The 22,975-nt window shown below is 37.8% G+C and overlaps 1 protein-coding gene across 2 annotated transcripts in view; it reads left to right on the forward strand.

The window, feature by feature from the left end:
* Window positions 1-22,975, forward strand: part of RAPH1 (Ras association (RalGDS/AF-6) and pleckstrin homology domains 1) — an 88,252-nt gene that overhangs the window by 40,489 nt on the left and 24,788 nt on the right. Inside the window, exons 5-6 of one of the 2 annotated variants that reach the window (XM_063400374.1) lie at window positions 13,352-13,426; window positions 21,969-22,046. In XM_063400374.1, the coding sequence (XP_063256444.1) occupies window positions 13,352-13,426; window positions 21,969-22,046 (153 nt within the window). The remainder of the gene's footprint in view (window positions 1-13,351; window positions 13,427-21,968; window positions 22,047-22,975) is intronic. The other variant, XM_063400373.1, reaches the window with a different exon arrangement.

Below are 22,975 nucleotides of genomic sequence, written 5' to 3' on the forward strand. Positions count from 1 at the left end.
CCTTTGAAGAAGTTCTAACGTCCATATAGGGAAAAAACCCAACTGTTTTTATGCAGAAAGTGGGAGAGGCTGTTTATTCATGGTCACAGCAGATCTGTTTTGAGATTTGTTATTATGAAGTAGTGCTTCAAGTTAGCTCTTTTCCTTTGCCTGTCTTCCTTGAGACTGCCTGTAGGTGAGCTGACCTTTTAAATTTTTCTTTACTGGTGTGGCTCATCTGAAAGAGACCAATCTCTTGGCAGCTCTGCCCTTTTGACCGGTACTTTCTCTCTTCTCCAGGCAGTATAGGTACTTTAAAAAGTCATCCTTTCTGCTGCAAATTCATGTTATGCTCTTCTTGAGTGAAATGGAAGACAGTTTTGATGTGAGGAAACGCATGTCTGGAAAAGGAAATTAGGCTTTGCAGTTATAAACTTCAGTATTCTACATTAAAAAATAGTTCTACTCTGTATTTAAGAGCTCTCTGACTGTGAAGTGCAGAAAAATTCTGTAAAAGAGGTCATGCACTGGCCCACTGAAGGTATGTGTGGTCAGGTATACTCTCTGGCTGGCAATAGGGACCAATATTAATGAAGAGGGCTGCAATTCCACAACCATCAGAAATGGGAGGATATGACTTCCCTTTCCATCTCAGACTTCCTTTCTCACAATTCTTTCTTACACTCTCATCTCCTCCCTTGTCCCAGCTTTGGCACTTAACTGGTACTTAGTACACCAAAACTTTGTGCTTCTATTCTGAGTCTCATTCTGTGTTGTTTAGGTGAACTGCAGAGGCTCAGAAGGCTGATGCACGTTAGCAGGGTCGTAGCCAAGGACTGGAGACCGGAAGGGAGAGCAGGAACTCACTCGGTTGTACCTGATAATTCAGAACTTCTTGCCTGAGCATTTGGACAGGCACCTTAGTGTCTTGTCTTCCTCTTCCTTTCAACAGCCTGTGCTGTAGGCAATTCCTGGGGTTGCAGATGTATCAGCATGATGACAAATTGTAACTCTCAGTGGTCATATTGGCCAGGACCATCCTTGTACTCATTCTGAATTTGTCTTTAGGCCACTTTCAGGGGAGTTGACTGGAGTTCTCTTGGTTGTTTAAAATTGTGGGTTTAGTAGTTGTCATCATAGTTTAATTTTCTTCCTTCCCTCCTTTCCTTTTTTAGTGCTGTCTTTAGACATTGTGAATGTTGATGTTTTCAAAGACTATCACTTTGTAATCCTGAGATTTTGTCTTGGTGGTACTGAGTGTTTTCTGACTACACTTATGTTCTTGTCTTCAGTCTCCCCTTAAGTATCGTTGAATAAAAAGAGAAGTTGTCCCCACCCTAACCTGCATAATTTTTTCCTAAATTGAAATTTGTCTTTGACAAAATGACTTTACAGATCCTTGCTTGAACAGTATTCTTTCTTAAATTGGTAGGTTGCATTTCATTTTCTATGCTTTTAGTTGTGTAATGAATGGCATGCACCTTAAACAGTTGTTTCTGGGGGGGGGGGTTACTTTACTTGTACGTAGAGCAAATTGGTGAAGTAATAGCATGAGCTGAACGTAGGGGAAATGATGTCTCTGTGACTAACTTGTTGCCTCCACCCACATTATCTTTCTCTTCTTCCTTTGGTCCCTCTGCCAGGAAGAAGTTGTCTCTGTTTTCAGTGAGCTGTGCTAGAGCAGAAGAAGAAAGCAGAGGGCAGAGAATAGAGAGCTGTGTTGGTGATGCTTGTGTGGCTGTTTGTGGCTGGCGGGTGAAAGGCTCCATTCAGGGCAGTCATTGTAACTGTCTTGCACACACTCAGTGAGGAGGTGGCACAGAAGTTTGAAGTCCGCCATCTGGTCTGGCACAGTTCAGCATCACCCCCACCCTCTTTATGTCTGTAACCCAGTTTGCACAGCTGAGAGATTCTGCACGTACAAAGATAATGCAAAGTTTAGCTGGTAACACTACATGATTTAATTGCATTTTATTTTTTAGCTTTTACTTGAACTCATTGTAGATTTATACTTGTTGTATGAGGGGTAAAAATCTTAAGAGACTGTCAGTGCAATAAAGCCACATGTTTTTTGCTTCACTTGACAAAGAAAGTGGTGTAGAGTAAACATTAACGTTTCTTTCAGGGTAAAAAAAGGGAGCTTTGGAGGCATGAGGGTTAGTAGCAATTGCCATGTAAGCTCAGCACACATAAATAAATCTGTATTGGCCAAAAGATCCTGTGGGATAAAATGGAAAACTTGAAACGGACATAAGGGACAATAAAGTTTGTTTTGTAGCAATTTTGCTATAGTTCTTACATGGACATGTTAGTATTTCATTTGCCTGTGCAGTGGTATAACACAGAAGTTTTGGTACCCATTTAAGATCATTGAGGGTCATGTTTTATGTGGGATTGCTAAATGCTGCATTGTTTGAAAAGGCAGTTAACTGTTAATGAGTGCAGACAAATAAACTGATGATATATATGGTCTTCGGTAGGCAACAGTGTCTTAAAATAGAGTTGGACTGCTGAATCTCATCTGCTATTTGTAGGTGGTTTAAAGAAGAGTTGTGGTCTGTTTTAGCTCTTGCAGGAATAGAGCACAGGCTCAGGAATAGGCTTTTGTATTTTGCGAGCTTAAAGTCTGAGTACTTTCCCTTATGGTCCATGTGTTGTGTGGTTAGCAGATGTGAAGGATGTTAGACTCCAATCTGGGAGAGTAGTCGCAGATAAGCAACAAACAAGACATGGCAGAAGTTTGGTTTGTGTTTCTTCTAAAGACTAAAAAAAAAGTCCCTTTCCTGCCAGTTGTGTTATGTCCTTAGTTTAGAACACAAAGTCTATTCTGGAGCATTTCCAGTTCCGCTTTTCCTAGGCTGAAAATAGTCAATGGAAAGACTTAATTTGAAACACAATTAGACCATTTCTTCCTCTTTATTTTTTTTCCAATTATTAGTCACAGTGTGTTCTTTAATAAGTCAACAGTAAGGCAAAATTGTGCATATCTGTCATCCTGAAACATTACTTTGGCTTCCAATTTTGTTGGCATAAGAAGTGTGAGCCATCCATTTTTCAAGTGTTCTTGAAATGCATGTAAAATGCTCCTCATTTGGTAGATTCTGGAAGCTTTCAAAGCATTCTCTGAGATAAACATATGATTTTATAAAATATAAACAATATTTATGTATTTCAAAGAAATAATCAAATGTGTTGGGCTATGCATAATCGTGATATGATGCACTAGAACCCAAGGATTGCTAAGACACTCTTCCTAATGCCTGGAAACTAGCACATAAACTTTTTTCACATTATACTTATGGAATCTGCAAAGCAAATGATGGGAAGGGATAATTTTATTTTTTTTTAAGCATTTTCAATGAAGATCCAAAGGAGGCATTCTAAAAATTTTGTTTACTGCACATGCATAGAATGGTAGGTTTCAGAAGTTAGGGTAAATAGGTTTAAAATGAAAGGGAAACAAGAATTTAAACATTATCCTTGCATTGGTAAATCTTGATTTTCCACTGAATGTATCTGAGCTTATTTTATAGCTATAGACTTTAAATTTATCCTTTAACTTTTCCACATAGGAGATAACCAAAGTGTAGCAGAAACCATAAAACATGTAAGAGTAGTTTCTCCTCTGTCAGCTTTGCCACATGCTGATGAATAAGCTTGAAAGTTCCCTCCCTGGAAGGAACAGGACAATGGGCAGTGTAGTATATGTCTTGTTTGACACCACTGGCTGGCAAGGCTGGTATCCACTCAAAAATTACAGCTAGGTATACTTTGTCAGTGTAAGTGTGAACACCAAAGCACTGTCTCTATGTAAATACACTGTTCTTTGGGGTTTTCTGTGAGGTTGGAGTCTTCTGTGGACAAGCAAATGAATGACTCACTCTGCTATCCCTAATGCTGGGTAAATAAGCACACTTTAAAATTAATCTCTTTGTTTTTACGCCTGTTCCACAGCACTTCAGAAAAATACTTGTGTTTATGAAGGGTTTCTTGAAGAAAAAATCGTATCATTAATACAGACAAGCCAAGAAAATGGTTGTTTAGAAGTCAGAACCTGAATTCTTCTCCTACCAAATTCTGCAGGAGAAAAAGTACCATGGATGAATGACCAAATAAATCCAGGCAGCACACTCTTGGATCTACTCACTAGACCCGAGTTGAGAAATCAGAAATCTTGCCTTATGATGTTACCAAACTTTGCTGAAACTGTGCTTCAGGAGAGTTGTATGCATTGGTTGCAGTTTCCAGTAAAGATATCACTCTACTAGTGATTATTAATTATGGAGCTTTTAAAACAGCCAGTTTCTTTATTATGGACACACCATTCTGCTTAAAGCAAATTTCTTTACTTTCTCTGTAACATTTGATTCAATTAGAGATATGAAATACTAAATCTGTAGGAAGTTATAAACAGATTACTTGTTTGTTCTTGTTTCAGGTTGCCAAAAAAGAAATTTGGGACAGATGACAAAAATTAAGAACACAGCCACCAGTTCTGGAATATTAGACTCATAAGAAGAGAAAAGAATTTGTTGTTTTCCTCAGTTACGTATATTCCTAAATTATAGGGTGAAAACTAGGGTTTGCAGGGTTTTTAAAGGAGTTTGAACCTCCCAAAAATAAGACTTCATGTTCTGGAGAAACAATTGAGAACTGGCCTTTTAGCTGTGCCAGTTTTAAGCATGCTGCTTTCGTTTGTTATACCATAATTTAGTATTTAGTGTTTAGTCTGTTATAATAAAAGCCTGCAAATACAAAGGAAAGCCTTTGTTTTTAGTTAACCAAATGTACAGCTTTGATTAGTTTCCTGTGTTGGACACTTATTAGTCTTATTTTTGCAAGTTATTCAATGTGTTAGACCCGCCACATCAATGCCTTGCTTTATGAATGCAGGTTTTATTTCATTCATGTGGCTTACCTGCTTTTAACAAATAGGGTAGATTTGTGACTTTTAACTCCCCAGCTGTGTATATTCATTCTTTTATAGTGGGTGATCTTTGGATGGTTTTATGTCTACAGTCCTTTTGGGCAGAATTTATAGTTTAGGAGTCAACAGCCCTAAAATCATATTTTTCTTAATACAGTTACTTCTTAGAGTATAAGGCAGTAGATTCAAACTAAATTATAGCTTCAATTAAAGCTGTATGTACTCTTATTCCTTAGGTTTCTTAGCTGCTTGGATGTCTTGTTTTCTGTGCTACAGGTAGAGCCCTTCACAGGATGAAGTCTCTGATATTCTGTAAGTAATGCAGTTAGGAATCAATTAGTCACAGTTTGAGGTTTTTTCTCTTTCTTGTTAAGATCTTCCACCTAGTGCACCTTTTTTTAGACTGATTGGACAATGATTTTCTGTGAAATTATACTCCATCTTATTTTTTCTTGGCTGTTTCCTGAAACTTCCTCCCTGCAGACAAAGTGTATTTGGGATTTCATGTTTTGGGAATTGATCAGTAGCATGCAGTTTAGATCCATGCTACTTATGAATTGGGCAGCCTTGCCCTATCTTGTGTTGGAGCTGTTGTTTATGCAGCTGCCCAGTGATTTGGAACAGCTTTCCCTGGAAAATAATCCTTGTGAATTAGTTGTTCATTGATCCATTGAACCACATGGTCAAAATTATTGCTGTCCACACAAGAGATGTGGGAGCACGTGGTTGGGGTAATGGCAGGACTGCTTCTTTCTTGCAGCAGTTTAGTCTTAAATTTCTAAAAAGCAGTAACCAAATGAAGCTTGAGCTGAATGTTCACTGGCTTTTGCAATCCTTTCTCTCCTGCTCTGTCTTAAATAACTTGTGTTCAGCAGGGGAGCATCCCAGGCTGACCTGGGAGGGGATGGACTAGCACTGAGTGTGCCTCATGCACGCAGAGCAGCAGTTCGTTCATGGGAGATGTCCACAGACCTGTTACTTAAATTACAGTGAATTTCAATAGGATTATAATGTCTGTCAGGACTGGCATGAAGTTATAAACATCCCTAGTGTTTAATAAATACTTGCTGTAAGTTAAGATTTAAAATAAATTTTTTTATTCCAGTTGCCTGCAGGGAAATGGAGTCACAGGAGTCCCAGGAGGGAGGGTTGGCTTCTCTTGAGCACAGAGTAATTGCACCAGGTTCTTCCTTCCCTCGTCTGGCTCCAGCATGTTTTGCAGCAGCCAGGCACTGCAGCTTAAGGAAGACTGCTGTACTCTCCCAGCAGGACCCAGGCGTTCTTGATCTTGGCCTGTCTTTGATTCAGGAGTGTGCAATCCAGCTGAAGGGCTGGCCAGTGCTCTGTGAGAGGCTGCGGCCTCGAGGGTTTTTTAATTGCGATGCTCCAGGCTTCACTGAGACTTACAGACTACAAAGTGAATTCTGAAGGCTTAATTTCAGACAAATTTGGTTATCTTCTCTTGGGAAAGCACAAAGCGAGACTTAGATTATTGGCAGGAGCATCATCTGTTATGGTCAAATGTGCAGAGGTCTTTAAAAGCATCTGTATTTTAAGTGACACACACCTTCCTTTTCTTTCTTGGGAATACTTTGCCAAGTATTTGTAGGTGACTAGTAATCACCCTGTAACAGTGTCCAATCATGGAAAATTTCTCTCAGTAGTATCATTTGACAAAATTTTTATAAGCAGCTCTAGGATGACCCTGCTTGAGCAAGGGAGATTGAACCGGATGACCAACTGTGGTCTCTTCCAGCCCTTCCCACTCTGTGATTCTGTGAAAACACATTGTGTGTGAAGGGTCAGGCAGCTGTTACCCAATGCTGCTGCTTCAGTTTCTCAGTGCCTGTTTTCCTTTTCTGAGGTTTTAATAAGAGTAAACTATAACCTCTTTTGCAATATTTTTTTCCTAATATCCAATCTAAACCTCCTCTGGGGCAACTTGAGGCCTCTTGTCTTATCTCTTGTTACTTGCAAGAAGAGACCGTCACCCACCTGTCTACACTTCCTTTTAGGTGGTTGTAGAGAGTGATAAGGTGTCTTCTGAGCCTCTTTTTTCACTAGGTTAAACAACCCTCTTTGCAAAAGAAAGCAGAAAATTGATATTTTTAGTTAGATGTTTATCATATTGTGTCCATGTGAATAAGTTCCACATGAACACTTAATCTCAAAGAGATTGGAAAAAAAAATTTCATTTCTTCTTCCCCATCTTTGGGTCAAAATTACAAAAATAATAGTTACCCTTTAATTCTTGAGTTTTCTTTTGGAAATAGTGGATTCTAATTCTTGAAGCTGGAATCTAAAGAATTAAGTGAACGGATGTAGTTGAAATGGAAGCTATAGTAATCTTTTCAACAACGTTTTGCAAGCGTACAGCTCTCTACTGAACACTGTATACTGAGTTTCCCAGATTCTAAATTTGTTTCTTAGGGACAGAGAATGCATTTAAAAAAGGATTTTAAAATATAATGTTGCTCAACTGTGATGGTAAATCCACATAGTGGCACAAGAGTGCCACCAGCTGGTTTAATTAAACATGTGTATTTATTGTTAAATTATTAAAGAATTTTGCAAGAAACATGGCAAGGTAATAAGATGCACCAGTCCTCAGTGTGCTCTTATTGCCTTTTTTTTGTATGTACTAAGGTTATTCTGCTGTACATACCTTGAGTGAATGATGTCTTTCAATGTAGAGATAGTATTGAACAAAAAAGGAAGTTTTTTATTTAATATGTTTAAGACATTAGAACTGTAAGATAAAATACTTCAGAAGATCACCAGGCCATCTTTTTCTTACAATTCCCACCCCAGTTTTTGATCATTAATTTATAAACTGTCAGTGTAAAGAACACATCTGACACCTTTCAGACTGTATTGTAGTGTTTTTAAATTCTGTATGCCTGTGTTCTCAGCCCTGACCTTAAAATCAGAGGAATTAGATACAACTCAGTCTCTTAGTGATGAGACTTTCTAAATTGATCCCACTTTTCTGTATGCAGTGACAATCAAACATAATAAGAAAATAGACCAGTGTTCAGATTTTGCAAAAATATGGAAGAGTTGAAGAAAGGAGGCCATGTATAATACAGCACCTTACTTGTGAACCACTGGGCTGCTACCATGGAGGGATGGGCTACACTGCCTTCATGCTTCACACCTTAGCTGGACAGTTTATCACCTCTTCTTCAATGCTTTTCTTATAATCCAACCATCAGTTATTGGCTGTAAAAAATAAATCTGATATGTTTGGTAATTCAATCATAGTTTACAAGTAATTTCAGTTTTCAGGTTCTTTTGAAACTGACTTTCAGCTCAAAACCTCCTAATCTCAAGAATTAAAACAACCCAGTGAATATTACATTATGGAACTGACAAGGATAATAGGTGAGAAAATCTTAGGTTTTGGCCATGTAGAGCATTACTGGTTGTTTAGTTTAATGCAACAAATTATATTCTGAAAATATGAAAGGTATTTTCATTTTCCTGGTAGCTCATCTGTTCTATCATGTCTAGCAAACATGCTTTATAGGTATAGGATTGGTGATGGGGATAAAAATATTTCAGTATTGAAAGAACTATCGGGCATAGGCAGCTGCTGTATATTTAAGTACTGTGGTGAGTTTCCTGAGAACACTGAAAGGCAATTTTCAACAGCTGGTCCATGAATGTCTGGTATTTAGATCTGAAGGTAGTGGATGTTACATTTCTGTCTTCAAAGAAAGGATATAGGAAATCTTTGATGTCCAAGACATAATTTGGAGCAAGACTTTAGTTCATGTTCTTATAAACATCAAGGCTAGCTGTCTTTGCTGAATGAACTGCACATGAACACATTAATTGTTTCAGCCTAACAGCATCAAGAACTCTTTAAGTGTTAATGCCAATTTTACTCAAGTCTAGTTTTCTTTGTTGTTGTTTATCCTCAGCAGCTAAAGTTTGTTACAGAGACATTAGTAGCCTTACTTACTTGGTTTTATTACTTCAGATATTTTAATCATCATATCTGAATTTTTGTAAGTAAAAGTGGTTTTGTGTGGCAGTGTGAGTTTTGCACAAAATATTTTTGTGCACAGCTTCTTTGGCATCCCTTGAAAAAGGTATGCATTTAAATTTACCAGAAAGTTAGTTTTCCAATAGCACATCTTTTTTAGTATTTTGAGGATTTTTTTATTGTTAAACATCCATGGTTTTCAGTGTGGCTTGGAATAATTGCTTTTAGAAGAAGTTTAAATATGACACAGTTTAAAACAGTTGTCATTGGCTGCTTCTACATGGTGTAAAATGGTTGTCCTGGCTTTGATAAGTTTTCTTCCATTGTTTTTCACTGTTCAAGTTTTTAAACTAGGTTGAGTTCCTGCAACTTAGTTTGAAGTCTGATCCGTATTATGAGGAAGGACTAAATCAAGAAGTGAATAGCTTCCTATATATTGTGGTTTTGTCTCCAAAAGAAGTGATTTTGGCACAGAAAAGTTGTAAACATATTTGGTACGTGTTGGTAAGCTTCATCTTTGCTAGTTGTAGGAGAAGGAGAGTACTTTTTGAAGATTCTATAAACAAGCTGAGTGAGTTTTGAGCTACAGTGTTACTGCCTGTCCCAGCTTCCTGGGGTGAAGTCTTGTAGCAAGATTTATATTGCCCCGTCCAGTGTGACAAAAGGAAACGTCCTGTTGCCTCTTCAGCGTCCTCTTAGAGCCCTCTCACTTTTTCCTTCCTGGATTCTCCATGAGCCTATGGTATTCTAAGTTCTGCCTGAGTAGTAGTGTTGCTGGGAACTGGGAAACCTGAGTGGAGTCTGCTCCCTAATAATTAAAATATCAAAGTATAAGTGTTTTAAATATCAAAGTATAAGGGTTTTAAAATTCTTCTAGTGACAGGTAGATCCCCTTTTAGTAGATTTTAACATCTGCTAGTGTCTGTTAAGTGAGTGGTTTTTTATACATATAATGGAAATAACTTAAGCTCTTTCATTTTTACTGTGTTTGCAGTAATAATTTTATACAAAAACTTATAACAAAGTATGGCTGTTCCTAATGGCTGTATTTCAAGAAAACTATACTACACATGAAAAATACACCTTAAACACCAACATCTAGAAGAAGTAAAGAATTGTAGATAGCTTTAGACTGTGCACATGTTGTATACTCTTTGTATTTGCCTCCCTGACTGCTGATCTAGAGATGTGTGATCTTTCAAAGAATTTGGTAAATTAGGCATCAGTTCTTTTGACTTGGTGTTATTCATGTTGAATTAGCTGCACTGAGTTTTTTAGTGACTACAGGAATGAAATACCCTTCCAGCACTGTTAGAATCTGCTACTTCTACAATTTCATGCTTTAGTATAAAGGCTGCAGGATTTTGTCTTCCCTGAAGCTGTTGGCGATTTTGATGCTTCCATTGTGTTTCAGACTACTTTTACCTTCCACTCACATTTAATTCTGGCTGTGGGACAATTTGAAAGAAATCTTTAAACTGAAAACAGCCCCTAGGAGAAATGATGGCTTTGTACTGGGGAAGCAGTCAGCTTACTGCAGCAGGATAGAAAAATGCATGGCACAGCAGGAGTGGGAGGGACACAGACTAGGGACATAATTTGTGGAATTGGAATTAGTTTTATATCCTAGATAAAGCTAAGGTGAGGCACTGGGGGAGAGATGACTTTGTTGGTAGAGCTTGAGTTCTTGTTGTGATTGGAGCAGGTGGAAGAACAGATGCCTTTCATGGTGGAAGACTAGAAATGTCTCCCTAGGAGTAATTAATGTTTTGGTTTTCCTGGATGTCGTTACTGTTTTTTTAGTCTAGTGAAATACTTGGGGCAGAAAAGTAGGTTAATTTGTTTGGCAAGATCAGGTATTTATATTGTCAGAGCTGTGACATGTATTTCATGTCCTTAAGTAGAGAGGAAGAGTGGGCTATTTAGATCTTTTGTGTGGGCCATTGTGATTGTGCTGTCTAGAGAAAAATAATAAAATATTTATCTTCCCCTGAACAATGGAATATTCTAGGACCAACATCTGTTTACCTCAAGGCGTGATGTTTGAGATGAAGTCTTTCTTTGAAATAGTCTAAATGCTTTAAAACTGGATTGTGAAAGTAACATATTGTTCTAAAATGAATTAATTTATCTACTGGTTTGTGCACACCAAATATTTAAAAACTTCTATGTGCTTGTAATTACTGTTTAGCTGAGCTGTAATGTCTAGAACTTGGCTTTCCTGTTGCTTTGCTACTTCTGCTCATTCTAACTTTTGGGTATATGCAGTACTGCAGAATTTGGTATACGGTAGGAAGAAGCCATGCACAGAAAATGTGTGGAGAAGAGCTGCTGCCTTCCTAGGCATGTTAGCTCTGCAGCTCAAATTTATATAGGTAGTTGTCATTACACTGGTGTTCCACATTTTACTGGCCAACCCCTGTTCCCGTAAAATATCATTATCAAAGTTTCAATAGCTGTTGTGTTGTAAGAAGGATATGGCATTCCCATTTTTGGATAGAAGTTCCTTAGTGGAGAGATGTAATAAATGCAAGGTACCAGCAGCCAAAATGACCAAAATAGAAAGAGGGTTAATTGGCCTACCTTGACCTTCTCTGTAGGTGAAATATTCTCCAGCAAATTGTATTTCCTTTAAGGAGCGATTCAATATCCTTTCTTTATCCTGACACTATTGCTGACTTACAGGCTAAGACAGGAGGTGACTAAACTCTAAGGAAGAGGCTACAAGTGTGCACTGTAATGTTCCTTCTGCTGCACTGCTCCATTCACCAAAAAAGTGATCCATACTAATCTGAGTCCATGATGACTGACAAGAACTCATAAAAGAATTTCCTTGAACTTGTCACTGGATTTTTATGTATACTTTTGGGGCTTGGATTGAGCCAGCCATTTTATTCTGCAAGTTATGTAGCAGTGTGTTGTAATCAGACCATCCTAAACTGACTCTCTGGGAAGTTAGATCCTCTGTGTAAGCAAGGATGCAAGTCAGTATGACTGTAAATAATTATACCAGGTTTAACAAACCCTCAGCAGTGTGGCTTGAACTAGGCAGCGCTGCTGTGGGTCTAAAACATACAATATATATACAGACTAATTAATGCACAAGCAGAAACATCTTCATTTAGTCTGTAACATAAGCTGTGTCTGTATTAGTGGCTAAATACCCAGATGAAGCTTTGGCTGGAACCTGGGTTTAACTTCAGATGCTGTGTAGAGTCCTTCCTGAGGTGTGACTTGGAAAGCCTCGTTGAGATCCTTAATTGCTTGTCACAGCATGTGGCACTCACATCAAGTAATCTCTCCCTGCAGGAGCTGTATTCACCAGACTATTTGATACTGCCTTGCATGAAGTTGTAGACACAGGCTCTTCATTTTTTTCACACCATACCTGTTTGTGGCACTGAAGAAGAGATGGGATTCTGTATTGCTAATTACTAAACAAAAGTATAGTAGGCATGTATAGTTGTTATGCCTTGTTCTGTATAGCACCGAAACAAATGAAGCAAATAAAGCTGAGATAATTGTAACCACATGGGACAAAACGTGCAGTATGGTGGTGGTACAAAGGAGATTTACTTCATGCTCTTTTAAGTTGTTTAAATGCTCTTGTTAAGTGCCACAGTACTGGTCTAATTTCCTTAGGAGACTGGACTCTGTGGTTCTGTAAATGGCTGCATGATGATGGGTTTCCCTCAGCAGGTGCTGGAGAAGATAATCAGTCTGGGATCTGTCATTAAGTGATTTCTGTCTTTCTCTTCTGGTTGCTTCCCCTCTACTGATTTTGCTTCCCATTTTGAAACCAGATGAAAATATATTTTCTGCTAATTTATCCTCCCAAGAAAAGCCCGGGAATTTGTAATTTTATAATTTGGACCATACAAGAGAAGAGAGAGTTAAGTCCTTTAAAAAAAAGGACATGAATTTTAATACAGGTTGGTTTGTTGTTGTGGTAATATCTTTCTTCTTTAAGAATGAAGGAGCAACCTGTGTAGAAAGCATAAAACCAGGATGTCTCCCAGATGACCAGTTTATAGTGGCTGTATGTTTGGGTAGTGGAAGTGAAATGTTTAGTTTTAGAAAACAGGACAGGATTTTGAAAAACATTGTAAGAGAGTATTTTCTTACTTTTATAGTTCTAAATGTCTTTACAAATAAGTTTTCTTTTGCAGAAAAGAAACCAGTGGCAGGTAAGCAAAAGTTTTCGTAATTCTATTGTGTGACATTTTGTACGGGAGAAGATTAAAATAGTGTCTTCTATTAACCAATTGCTTTTACATCAGTGTATCAAGCTCATAGTGTTTGGGAATGTTCATGTTTTTATGGGAGGGGGAAAAAAGGGATGATGCAGGGTTTTTTTCTATTAAACTCTGCTTTGTCTTCTGTAATCAAGACACCATAAAATTACTATACTGACTTCCTTTGACTTATGTTCTCTCTCTTTCTTTCTGCACAAGCACTCCTATTTGGACAGGGAAACCTCCCTTCTTCTGAGAAACATTGCAGGAAAGCCTTCTCATTTGCTGACCAAGGTGATGATGCTTCTTTCTACTGTATGTGACTATTTCTATGTAGAAAGAATGCTTTTGGTGTGTGCTATGCTTCTCCACCCCTGCCCTTCCCAGGAACTTCTGCATTTACTTACATGATTCTCCTGATTTTATCCAAGGTGCTTTTAAAGGCTGTATTGTTTGCTTTGCAAATTTATCAAAGTGTTCAAGTTCTTGGCAAATACTTAATAGCCATATTAGCAGGTAAAATGCCTTAGTTGAAACGGAAAGGTACTGAGCTAGAAGTTCTTTTGTTCCTATTGCCATTTACTAGTTTAAAAAAAGAAAAGATCCTAGCGTGGAAAATACGTGGGAGTGTTTTGTAGTTTTAAAAGCCATTTGTAGCCTTAAAATAAGTTCTGTTGCTGTATTGGTGACAAACTAGTAAGTAATGGGATATTTTTATAACATCTTGAATGTTGACTGACTGTAATGTGGGGAGGATATCCTAGTAAGACAGTGGTCGAATGAGCCAGGTATATACAAATCTTGATTATAAATTAATTTTCTTTACAGGAAAGAGGTCAGTAATGTACTAAGAGATCACAAATTGTCATTCAATTTGCTGAGATTTGTATCTTCTATATCTATTTCCTTTTGAAACTAGACAAGGGATGGAGCAAGCTATAAATCTCTGATGAAAATACAGGCTGGGATAAAGGACAAACAGCTTCGTGTAGCTCAGAACTTTGGATAGTTGGTAGCTGAAGTGTCGGATGTCTCTGATGCTAATACATACTGCAAAACCATTTCTGTGGGGTTTTTATTTTGATTCACAGACATTCTGAGGAGAGACCTCAGGCAAAGCTGAAGTAACAAAATGCAATTTGGTGATCCCGAAACAGTAAGGGCAATCCTCACTGGGCATAAGAGTCTGTATTTAGCAGTAAAAGTTTAGAACTAGTTTACTGCTTTTTCTTAAATACCTTAATATTGTTCTCAAAATGCTCAGCTTGTATCTTGACAACAGATTTTCAGGCTGTCTTCCAGAAGAATACAAACAGCCAAAAGCAAGTAATTTTCTGATCTTGTGATTGTTTTGCTTAAATTTTAAGTCCATACCTCTGCCTTGACCCACTCCCAATAGCTCTTTGTACCCCTGCACTGCCCAACAAAGCAAATAGCCACCAAAACAGCAATTGGCTTGATTGCAAACAGATTGACAGTTGTGGCACAAACAGAAACCACAATTTTCTTTCATCTCCATGTGTCTTCAGATCCTCCCTTCTGGTTGTTTATATGTGGGATGAGTGTTAGTCACCATACAGAGAGTTAATTTTAAGAAGTGCATTAAATTATCCCTTTGTGTCATATGACCATTGAGTAAGTAGCTCCTGTCAGGCATTCTAATACACTCCAAAGTTACAAATGTTTGTATTTTTAAATCTTGATGTTGGCTAATCAGGCTTCATAGCTCTTTGATTCAGGTGTTTTTGGTGAGCTTTCTCATTTTCTGAGGGTGATATTGGTCAGCTTGTGGCTGTCTCAGTACAGCAGTACAGCACCTTCCGCTTCTGACTCCTGAGCACACAGGCCTGGAGTGGAGCCTTCTGGTTCCCTTCTGACCTCCTGCAAGCAGAAATACCTGTAGCAGAGTGATGAAGTGGAAGTCCACTGTGCTGCTTAGAGCTCTCCAGCTTGCTGTAACACTGGATAAGCCTCTCTATGAGCAAAGCAGTCCCTTGTACCTTGTATTTCCTTGTACCAAGGTGTTGGATCAGTTGACTGTAGGATCATATTGCAGGTCTGTGCTGGTGTGCCTGGTGTGTCAACTGTTTCTTACTGTCTTTACCTGGTAGTTTCTGCATCTTCCCCTTCTCTGGTGTGTCTGCATCTTATATTGACTAGATTGACTTACATTGAGACTAGAAACATTTTTGTCCTCTGCTAATATAACTAATTGTAAAAATTCTAGCCGTGGGCTAGATCCCTTCTGCATCACAAACATGCACACACACAGTTCCTGTTGCAGCATGGGGCCGCTCTCAGCACAGAAAATGATGAATTTGTTTGGATGAGCTCTTCATTTTTAGATATAATTCCAGATGTTACTGTTCACACAGCATTCAAACCTTTGTTTGAAAACAGAAAGAAGTGAAAGCATATCTGTAAAGTAAGTTATTGAATATTGAAAATAAAGCAATGTAGCTTTGTTGTCAAATCTACAAGCTTGTTTCCCTATAAGGAATATTGAAAACTAAGCTTAGTACTGTGAAATTAGAGTACACGTGAATAATTTTGAGAGAACATTAAAGGCTCGAGTACCACCTCAGTTTTGGCCATGCAAATAGAAATGTAACATGTTGGATTTTGAAGTGAGCATTTCTTCTACTGTTCTGATGCATATGAAGCTGCAACTACATTCAGGAAGACAGATGACAGTGATTTGGTGAAGATAATGATTTAGGTAGTGTGACAGCTTCTGGAGGTAGAGGAACCATGTCATACCTTTTCTTCCCAAAAAACAGGTGTGTAATTTTTCTTTTCTTGTTGACCTGAAAGACAAAAATTCTGATTATGGATGTTCATTCCCATGGTTTGTGGATTTTGATTCCTACACACTGTAATTCCATCAGACTTTTGATCAGTTGTGATGTTGGCTTTGTGCATCTTAGGCCACTCTGATTCAGATGTGCTCATTCTTGAATTAAGCATGTTAGAGATTTTGGGGTTTTTTAATGCAGTTTAAAAATACAGCAATTTATTTCTAACCTGCAAAGAATGTAAGGACAATCTAAAAGCTTTCTGAGGAATTTGTGATATCCTATGTAATTTTAATGTCACCTTTTATCTTTTTTATTATGGGAATGCTATTATATGCATTATCATTATAATAAAAATATAATATATATATTATTTTTATTAATCTATTCTAGTTGCATTGTTAGATAATCAGCTAATGTTCTGAAATCTTTCTACCCTGTTCTACATATCACTTGAGCTTTTTGTCCAACTAAAACTCCTTGCTAGTCTGTTACGTGTAGTCATCTTTCCACTCTCAGACTTCCTTCCTGTGGTTTCCAGGGTCTTTTCTTCCACCTGGTTTGTTTGGGTTTCTTCCCATCCCTTCACTGTTTTTCTCCTGGTCCCAGATCCCAGTACTGTTTCTTGTATACCTGTTTGCCCTGGTGAGAAGCCTGGCCTAGAGCTGTTACCAGGCAGGTCCTGTTCAGAGGCAGGTGGATACTTCAAGGCATGAAGAGCCAGTGAAATTCCTGTGGATTTTTTATTTCATCTCCACCAGCTTTGTCAAATCTAGTCTGAGTAGTCTTTCAGGCAGACAGCAGAATGCACGTCTCTGCTGATCAAGGTTCGGTTCTGCCGTACCTTGAAGCATAACTTCAAAAGGGCACAAGTCTGCTTGGAGGCATTAACCTGCCTGAGAGTGCACCTGAGAGGTCAGTACCAGATGCAGGACTTTTCCGTAGTGATGTGGAAGGGCCTTCTTTGCCCTTACAGACTATGGGGAAGAAGATCACTTCTGTGGGAAATGGTTACAAGAGCCAGTGTGACTTTTACTACATTTAAATGTAATTGCTGCTTTCCGATTTCCACTCAGAAGCCATCTTCTGTGTTTGAGTTAAGCTTCTAATAGCAAATAGTTTGTGAATGGTGAACAAAGAAGTAGAACAAAGGAAAAATATGGCACTACCCCAGTGTAGGAACATTGTAATATCTGAGACCTTTTCAGGTGAATAATTCTCAGACACAGTCCTTAAAACAACAGTACCACTTCACAGCCGTTTCCATATTTAGTTGTATAATGCAGTATGGTGACAATGTCAGGAATATTCCAGAGATGTAGAAAGGTCTGTACTAAGCTGGGAAGGCAGAAGGAGGGAATGTGTGATGAGTCTACACAAGGGAGGATGAACCCCTCACCAGGGTGAATGCACACACACCTTTAGTGAGCTGCTTCCCTTTCTGCTTTACCCAGATGGAGGTTATTTAGAGTTATTATGAGAAGAAATGCAATAAACATGTTTTGAGAATGACTGTGAAATACTACTGTAAACACAAGTTCACTGTTTATAAATGGACAGTGCCACAATTGTGGCACATTTTTAGGGTAGGAGTATTCTGCTTGTTCTAATAAATTTATCAGGAAATACAGAAGAACTGCTCTTAATAGTCACACCTTTGGTTTTAGTTCTGATCACATACCTTCTTGTTCTAGTGTTCTTTTTAATAATAAATTAAAGCAATCAACAGAAAAACTTCATTAATGGGATTAATATTCAGACTAATATATATTAAGCATGAGGCTAATAAGGATGTCTTGAAGTTTTGGGTAATTAGGTACAAATGGAGATGTTAATATGGTGTTAACAGGAACCTCTGTTTCAGTACAAGCTCTACAAGAAGGAGAGTCCTTGCTAAAAGAGGTGATTGCCTTTCTACCCAAGGCTAGACTGTAGTTGGGAAAATAAACAGTAGATACCTGATTTTAGTCCTTCAGAAGTCAATGCTACTTGTGTGTTTAGTTATTGTCTTATCTGCATTTAAAGAAAGAAATCCAGAGAAAAATAGCAAATATTAAACAAAGAAGAGATTTCTTAATTTTATGCATTTTGTAGTTTGTGTATGCACCTTGCTAACTTAAGTAAAATGTAGACTTTGTTAATTACCTCGTACTATTTAATTACTGGCTTTTCTAAGTACCTTTGTTAAGTGATGCCCCCTCCCCCCCCTTTTTTCCCCATTCTGTTTGTTCTCTGTAGAAGAGATTAGTTAATAACACTTAAAAAAAGTAAAATGAAAGAAAAAATAAAACCTAGAAATGTGAGGCACAAAATCATTTGAGCAAGGTCAGCTCTGCTGCACGCACCTTGCATCTTTAATGGTAAAACACAACTGGAATATCTTGTAACTGCCTATTTAATTGGGAATTGGAGGAGGAAACAGTGTTTATCATTATATTATGGAAATCTTAACTTTCTAATTTTTTGTGCTATTCTTTCCGATATTTCACTGTAGGCTACAATTACTCAGAACTTAGTTCTGGTATACAAATGCAAAGAAGAAGGTCATTTATTTAAGACCATTGCACTGAACAGATATGCATTTTCCATTTTGGTTCACAATATGTTTGAATATTTTTGAGTTACAGGTTATATACATAAATATGTTGTCAGATATTCTTTAAATCAGGTGCAATGTTTTTCATAACCAAAAGTAATCTTAGCTCAAAACTTCAAAAGGCAAGTGTAACAATAGTCCCAGGATAGCTCTGTTAAGTGAGAAATTTGTTGCAATTTGACAGTGAGGCATATTGCTACTATAAGAGAATATCCTTTTCCTGCCAGAGGTGAAAATGACTCTCCATTATATGTTTTATGTTTTTATAAAGTCCATGTGTCTGTATGTCCTTGGTGTGTTTCCGAGGCTTGCCTGTGCCTGCAAAGGCAGTCTAACCAGGGGTGGGTTCTGCTGAGTCTTGCCTCTGTCAGTTGTGCAGATCACTCTGTGGTGGAGCCGTGTGTGAGGGCTCTGTGAGCAGCAGTGCTGTGCAGGGGAGCAGGTTCCTGGCCATAGCAGGGGCTGCCATTGTTCACCAGTGAAGCTGTGCCAGCGCAGCCGTCCTGCTGTTTGCCTGCATCTTCATAACCCTTCAGCAGCTCCTGGCACTGTTGCTAAGAAAGGGGAAGCAAATACCTAAGTTCGATGTGTTTGGACTGGATGTGCTGGCCTTGTTAGTTGGTGGCATTGAAATACACGACTACAGTTGCAGTCAGGTGTTTTTGCCATCTGTCACCTGTCCCCTGTGCAGTGAAAAGGGTTGTTATTAGTACAAGCTGATGGACTGCACGAGCTTCCTCCTGGGCAGAAGCTGTGTTGCTTTCACATACAGGGGGAGGAGAGAGCCCGTGGTTGTGTCTAGGTGCTGTTCTTAGGTGGCTTTGATGGCAGGGGACTGTTTCCTTGGGCCATTAGGAGAGAAACAGAGTACATGGTGGTGAGTTTACTCAGAAGGAATTACTAAATTATTTGATTAAGGAATCAAAATACATAGTTCTTCTTCCTTCTCCCATGAAACGTCATTTGCCACATTAGCAGTGATGCAGCAGTGGCCTGAGCTTAGTTTATTACTGCTCAAAATAGCTTACAATCTTTGACTACTATATGCTTTCAGAAATTTCAAGTTTTTGCTTTCTTTTCCTCACTGTGTTTTCCAGTTAGTAAATTCAGACCTCTTTTTATAATCTGTTACTAGTTGAAACCAGTTCTTGTTTTGATAATTGCAAGTCTGTTTTGTTTGGAGGTTGTTTTTTTTTTTTTTAATTTAAACTGATTTTGTTAAAACTTAATATAAAGTATAAGGAATCCTAATCTCTGGACATTGAATTGAGTAGGAAATTAAAAGTAATTGGTACACATTAAAATAGTAAGTCCTTAAAGTGTTCTTTGGTCTATATATTTATCTATTTTCAAAAGCATTTTAGGAAATGATGGATTATGAACTGCAAGGTCACCAAAGATGTTTTAGCTGTGTTGGCACAGGTATATGAGAGGCCACAGCTGCTTGCCCTGGTGTTGCTGCCTGTGTGCTGTGGCAGGCAGGTGCTCCTGGTGCTTTGCACTGGTGTACAGTGAAATGGGCTGGAAAACTGTGCTGATTGGGTTAATGAGCAGCTTTTCAAAACTGTGTATTACAGTCAGTCCAAATGTATGGTAAATGAGTCTTGTGCTTTTGCTGATTTCATGATGAACAGGTGCATAGCATCACTTCTAGACATTTCCAAGCCTTTCACAGAATGTCAGAATAAGCTCAGTTGGAAGGGACCCACAGGGGTCATTGAGTCCTGCTGCTGGCCCTGCACAGGATGTCCCCAGGAGTCACCCCCTGTGCCTGAGAACGTTGTCCAAGCGCTTCCTGAGCTCAGTCTGGCGTGGTGCTGTGAAGCCTCATCTTGAGTAACAATTTATTTCTTCACATTGAAATGGTTAATGTTAAGGAATAGGAAGAATAAAAGATTCTTGTTCTCATGGCATGGTTTGTTTTTCATAGAATGCTAATCTGATTTAACCTGCTAAGCTCTAGGACACCATTGCTATTGGGAATTTAAAGCTGTAGTTCCCTGTGGACTAGTAAAAGCAATATTCCTGGGTAATTCAGTGCCCCGATAAGGTTTCAGGCTCATGTTATTTCTGCTCATGTCAACTTACTGGTTCATTTTATTGAAAAGAATTACATTTCTCACGAGGCAGCCTGCTGGTCTGTCCAGCTGATGTTTTTTCTGGTGCACAGGATGGTCACAGATGTGAAGGACCAAAAGCTGCTAAGAGTGCAGTAAATAACAAGGGAAAGTTCTTTAGCAGTTGGTATGAATATTGGTAATTTATTAGGAAGTCAAGAACTTAAACTCTGTGGATTTCAGAATAGCTGAATATTGACTTTTACAAGAAAACAACCATCTAAACACATGGTCAAGAAACCATGAGTTACAGTCACAGAAGAAAGCAACAGAGAACTAAATGTTTATAGCATGCTGAATATTGTGATGGGATGTGGTGCTTTGGCTCTGGTAAAAATATTAATTATTCTTTTTTAAAGATACTAAATGTTTTGGAAGAGATTTGTGTGGTTTTTAATAGACTTGTTTGTGCTAGAGATTTCAAAGTAATTATGATAGTTTTAGATATTAATCACAATGATGATCCACAGTTTAAGGTTTTGAAAGTCTGAAAATGGCTTATGACATTTTCCAAATAATCGTTGCTTTTTTAGCTGCATGTTTAGAATGCGATTTCAGCAGAAATATCAATAATCTCCATAATTTAAAAATCTTTTTTACTGGTCTTTAAAGGACACAGTTTTCTTTAGCATCAACAAATAGATTTATGCTACCTGAATTTTTAATGCATTTCCAATTGTAATAAAAATAGATTATGTAGAAGAGCAAAAGAATGTTTATTTGCTTTGTGTCTTAAAATGCTTAAAACAAGGAGAAATACAGCTTGGATTTAGTCAAGACAAAGTGAGTGTTCAAACCTCTTACTGCAAATGGGTTTAACAGCTTAAAATCTTTCAAACTAGTGCATGTAGTATGGAATCCTAGTTGTAGGATTTTTTCCATACTTTCTGTGTGTTGTTAAATTTGGATACTTCTTGGCATGCTATTTGTGTTTTATGTTGATCAAGCAAAAATCTATTTGGTGTACTCCATTGTATATTCTTGTTGAATATGTATTGTCCCAACCTGTGACTGTAAATATATGTTAAAACATTTGGTAGCATAAGGCTATTTACAGTACAGGAGAACAGAGAAATGCCCAATGTCTAGACAAAATATATACCTGCAGTATATTCCATTGCAGTTAATGGCAGTTGTATCTCTAAATATTAGATAGGAACACTTATTGTCTTAAAAAGTAATAGTTTTCATCATCACTAAGAAATATTTGGAGATTTATAGGTGAACAATCAGCATTTCAGGTCTTGTTTTAAAGCATGGTAGCCTCAAACCCACTGAAACCTGTCTGAAGTTTGTGTTAACTGGAATTGTGTGTTGTGTCCCCCTAGGAGGAACAGGCTGCTAAACTTAAAGCTGAGAAGATTAGGGTTGCATTAGAGAAGATTAAAGAAGCACAGGTGAAAAAGGTAAGTTATTTCTACCAATTTATGAGATCCTTATTTCATTTTTTTCACCTGGAAAATGCAAGCAAACTTCATTTGTGTCTATTACCCTTAAGTTACCCTTTATAAAATAAGAACACTGTAGTGTTCTAATCTTCAGTGGTAATGTGCTTTCCCATCTAGACTGGACCTAATCAGAAAATCCTAAGATACGGAATAGCATTATGGTTTTCTTAAGGAATAGCTTGTCTTTCAGCTAGTGCTCATTGGAAAGATTTTACCAGAACTGAAATGAAGGTCCTGCGTCCTGAGATTGTTCTTGTATATTCTGCAGTCACATTTAAAATTTGGGCCTGTTTTCTTCACAGCCTTTTCTTCACAAGACTTTTCCCATTATGCATAGCAGGATTTGCCAGTGCTAAATGGAAGAGAAGTATTCCAAACTAAAGACAGAGAGGACCAAATGGAGAGTGTTTACTGCCATTGCTTGATGTACTCTCAAAGAATATAGAGAGCCCTTAAAATTTGGCATTTTTATTTTATGACTGGAGATTTTCAGTACCTTAAAATGCCTTTTGCATTAATTGTTTGTAAATCAAAAACTGAAAAACTGTCTTGGCTGGAAGATGGGAATTAACAAGTCAACCAGTGTATTACAGCTAGTAGGCTTTACCTTTTCCAGCTGAACAAGGTGTAAAAATGGAAATAATGAGTGGCAAAATTAACCTGTTGTCTTAAGTATTTTTATTGTTTTAAAAAAATGGCTGGATTTTGGTTTCTGGACAGAAAAAATTTCTCTTTAAAATGCCTATGATTTTTTTCACACTACTGCTTCATATTCCCCAGAAAAGGTTTAGTATTGCTATGTTGTTTACATAATAACCATTTTTAGAAAATACCATAGGAAGTAAGCAAAAAGCTTAACCTGCACATCTGAAAAATTCTAATTCTTT

Source organism: Prinia subflava, chromosome 6 (assembly GCF_021018805.1).
Source record: "Prinia subflava isolate CZ2003 ecotype Zambia chromosome 6, Cam_Psub_1.2, whole genome shotgun sequence".
In the NCBI taxonomy this organism is placed as follows: domain Eukaryota; kingdom Metazoa; phylum Chordata; class Aves; order Passeriformes; family Cisticolidae; genus Prinia; species Prinia subflava.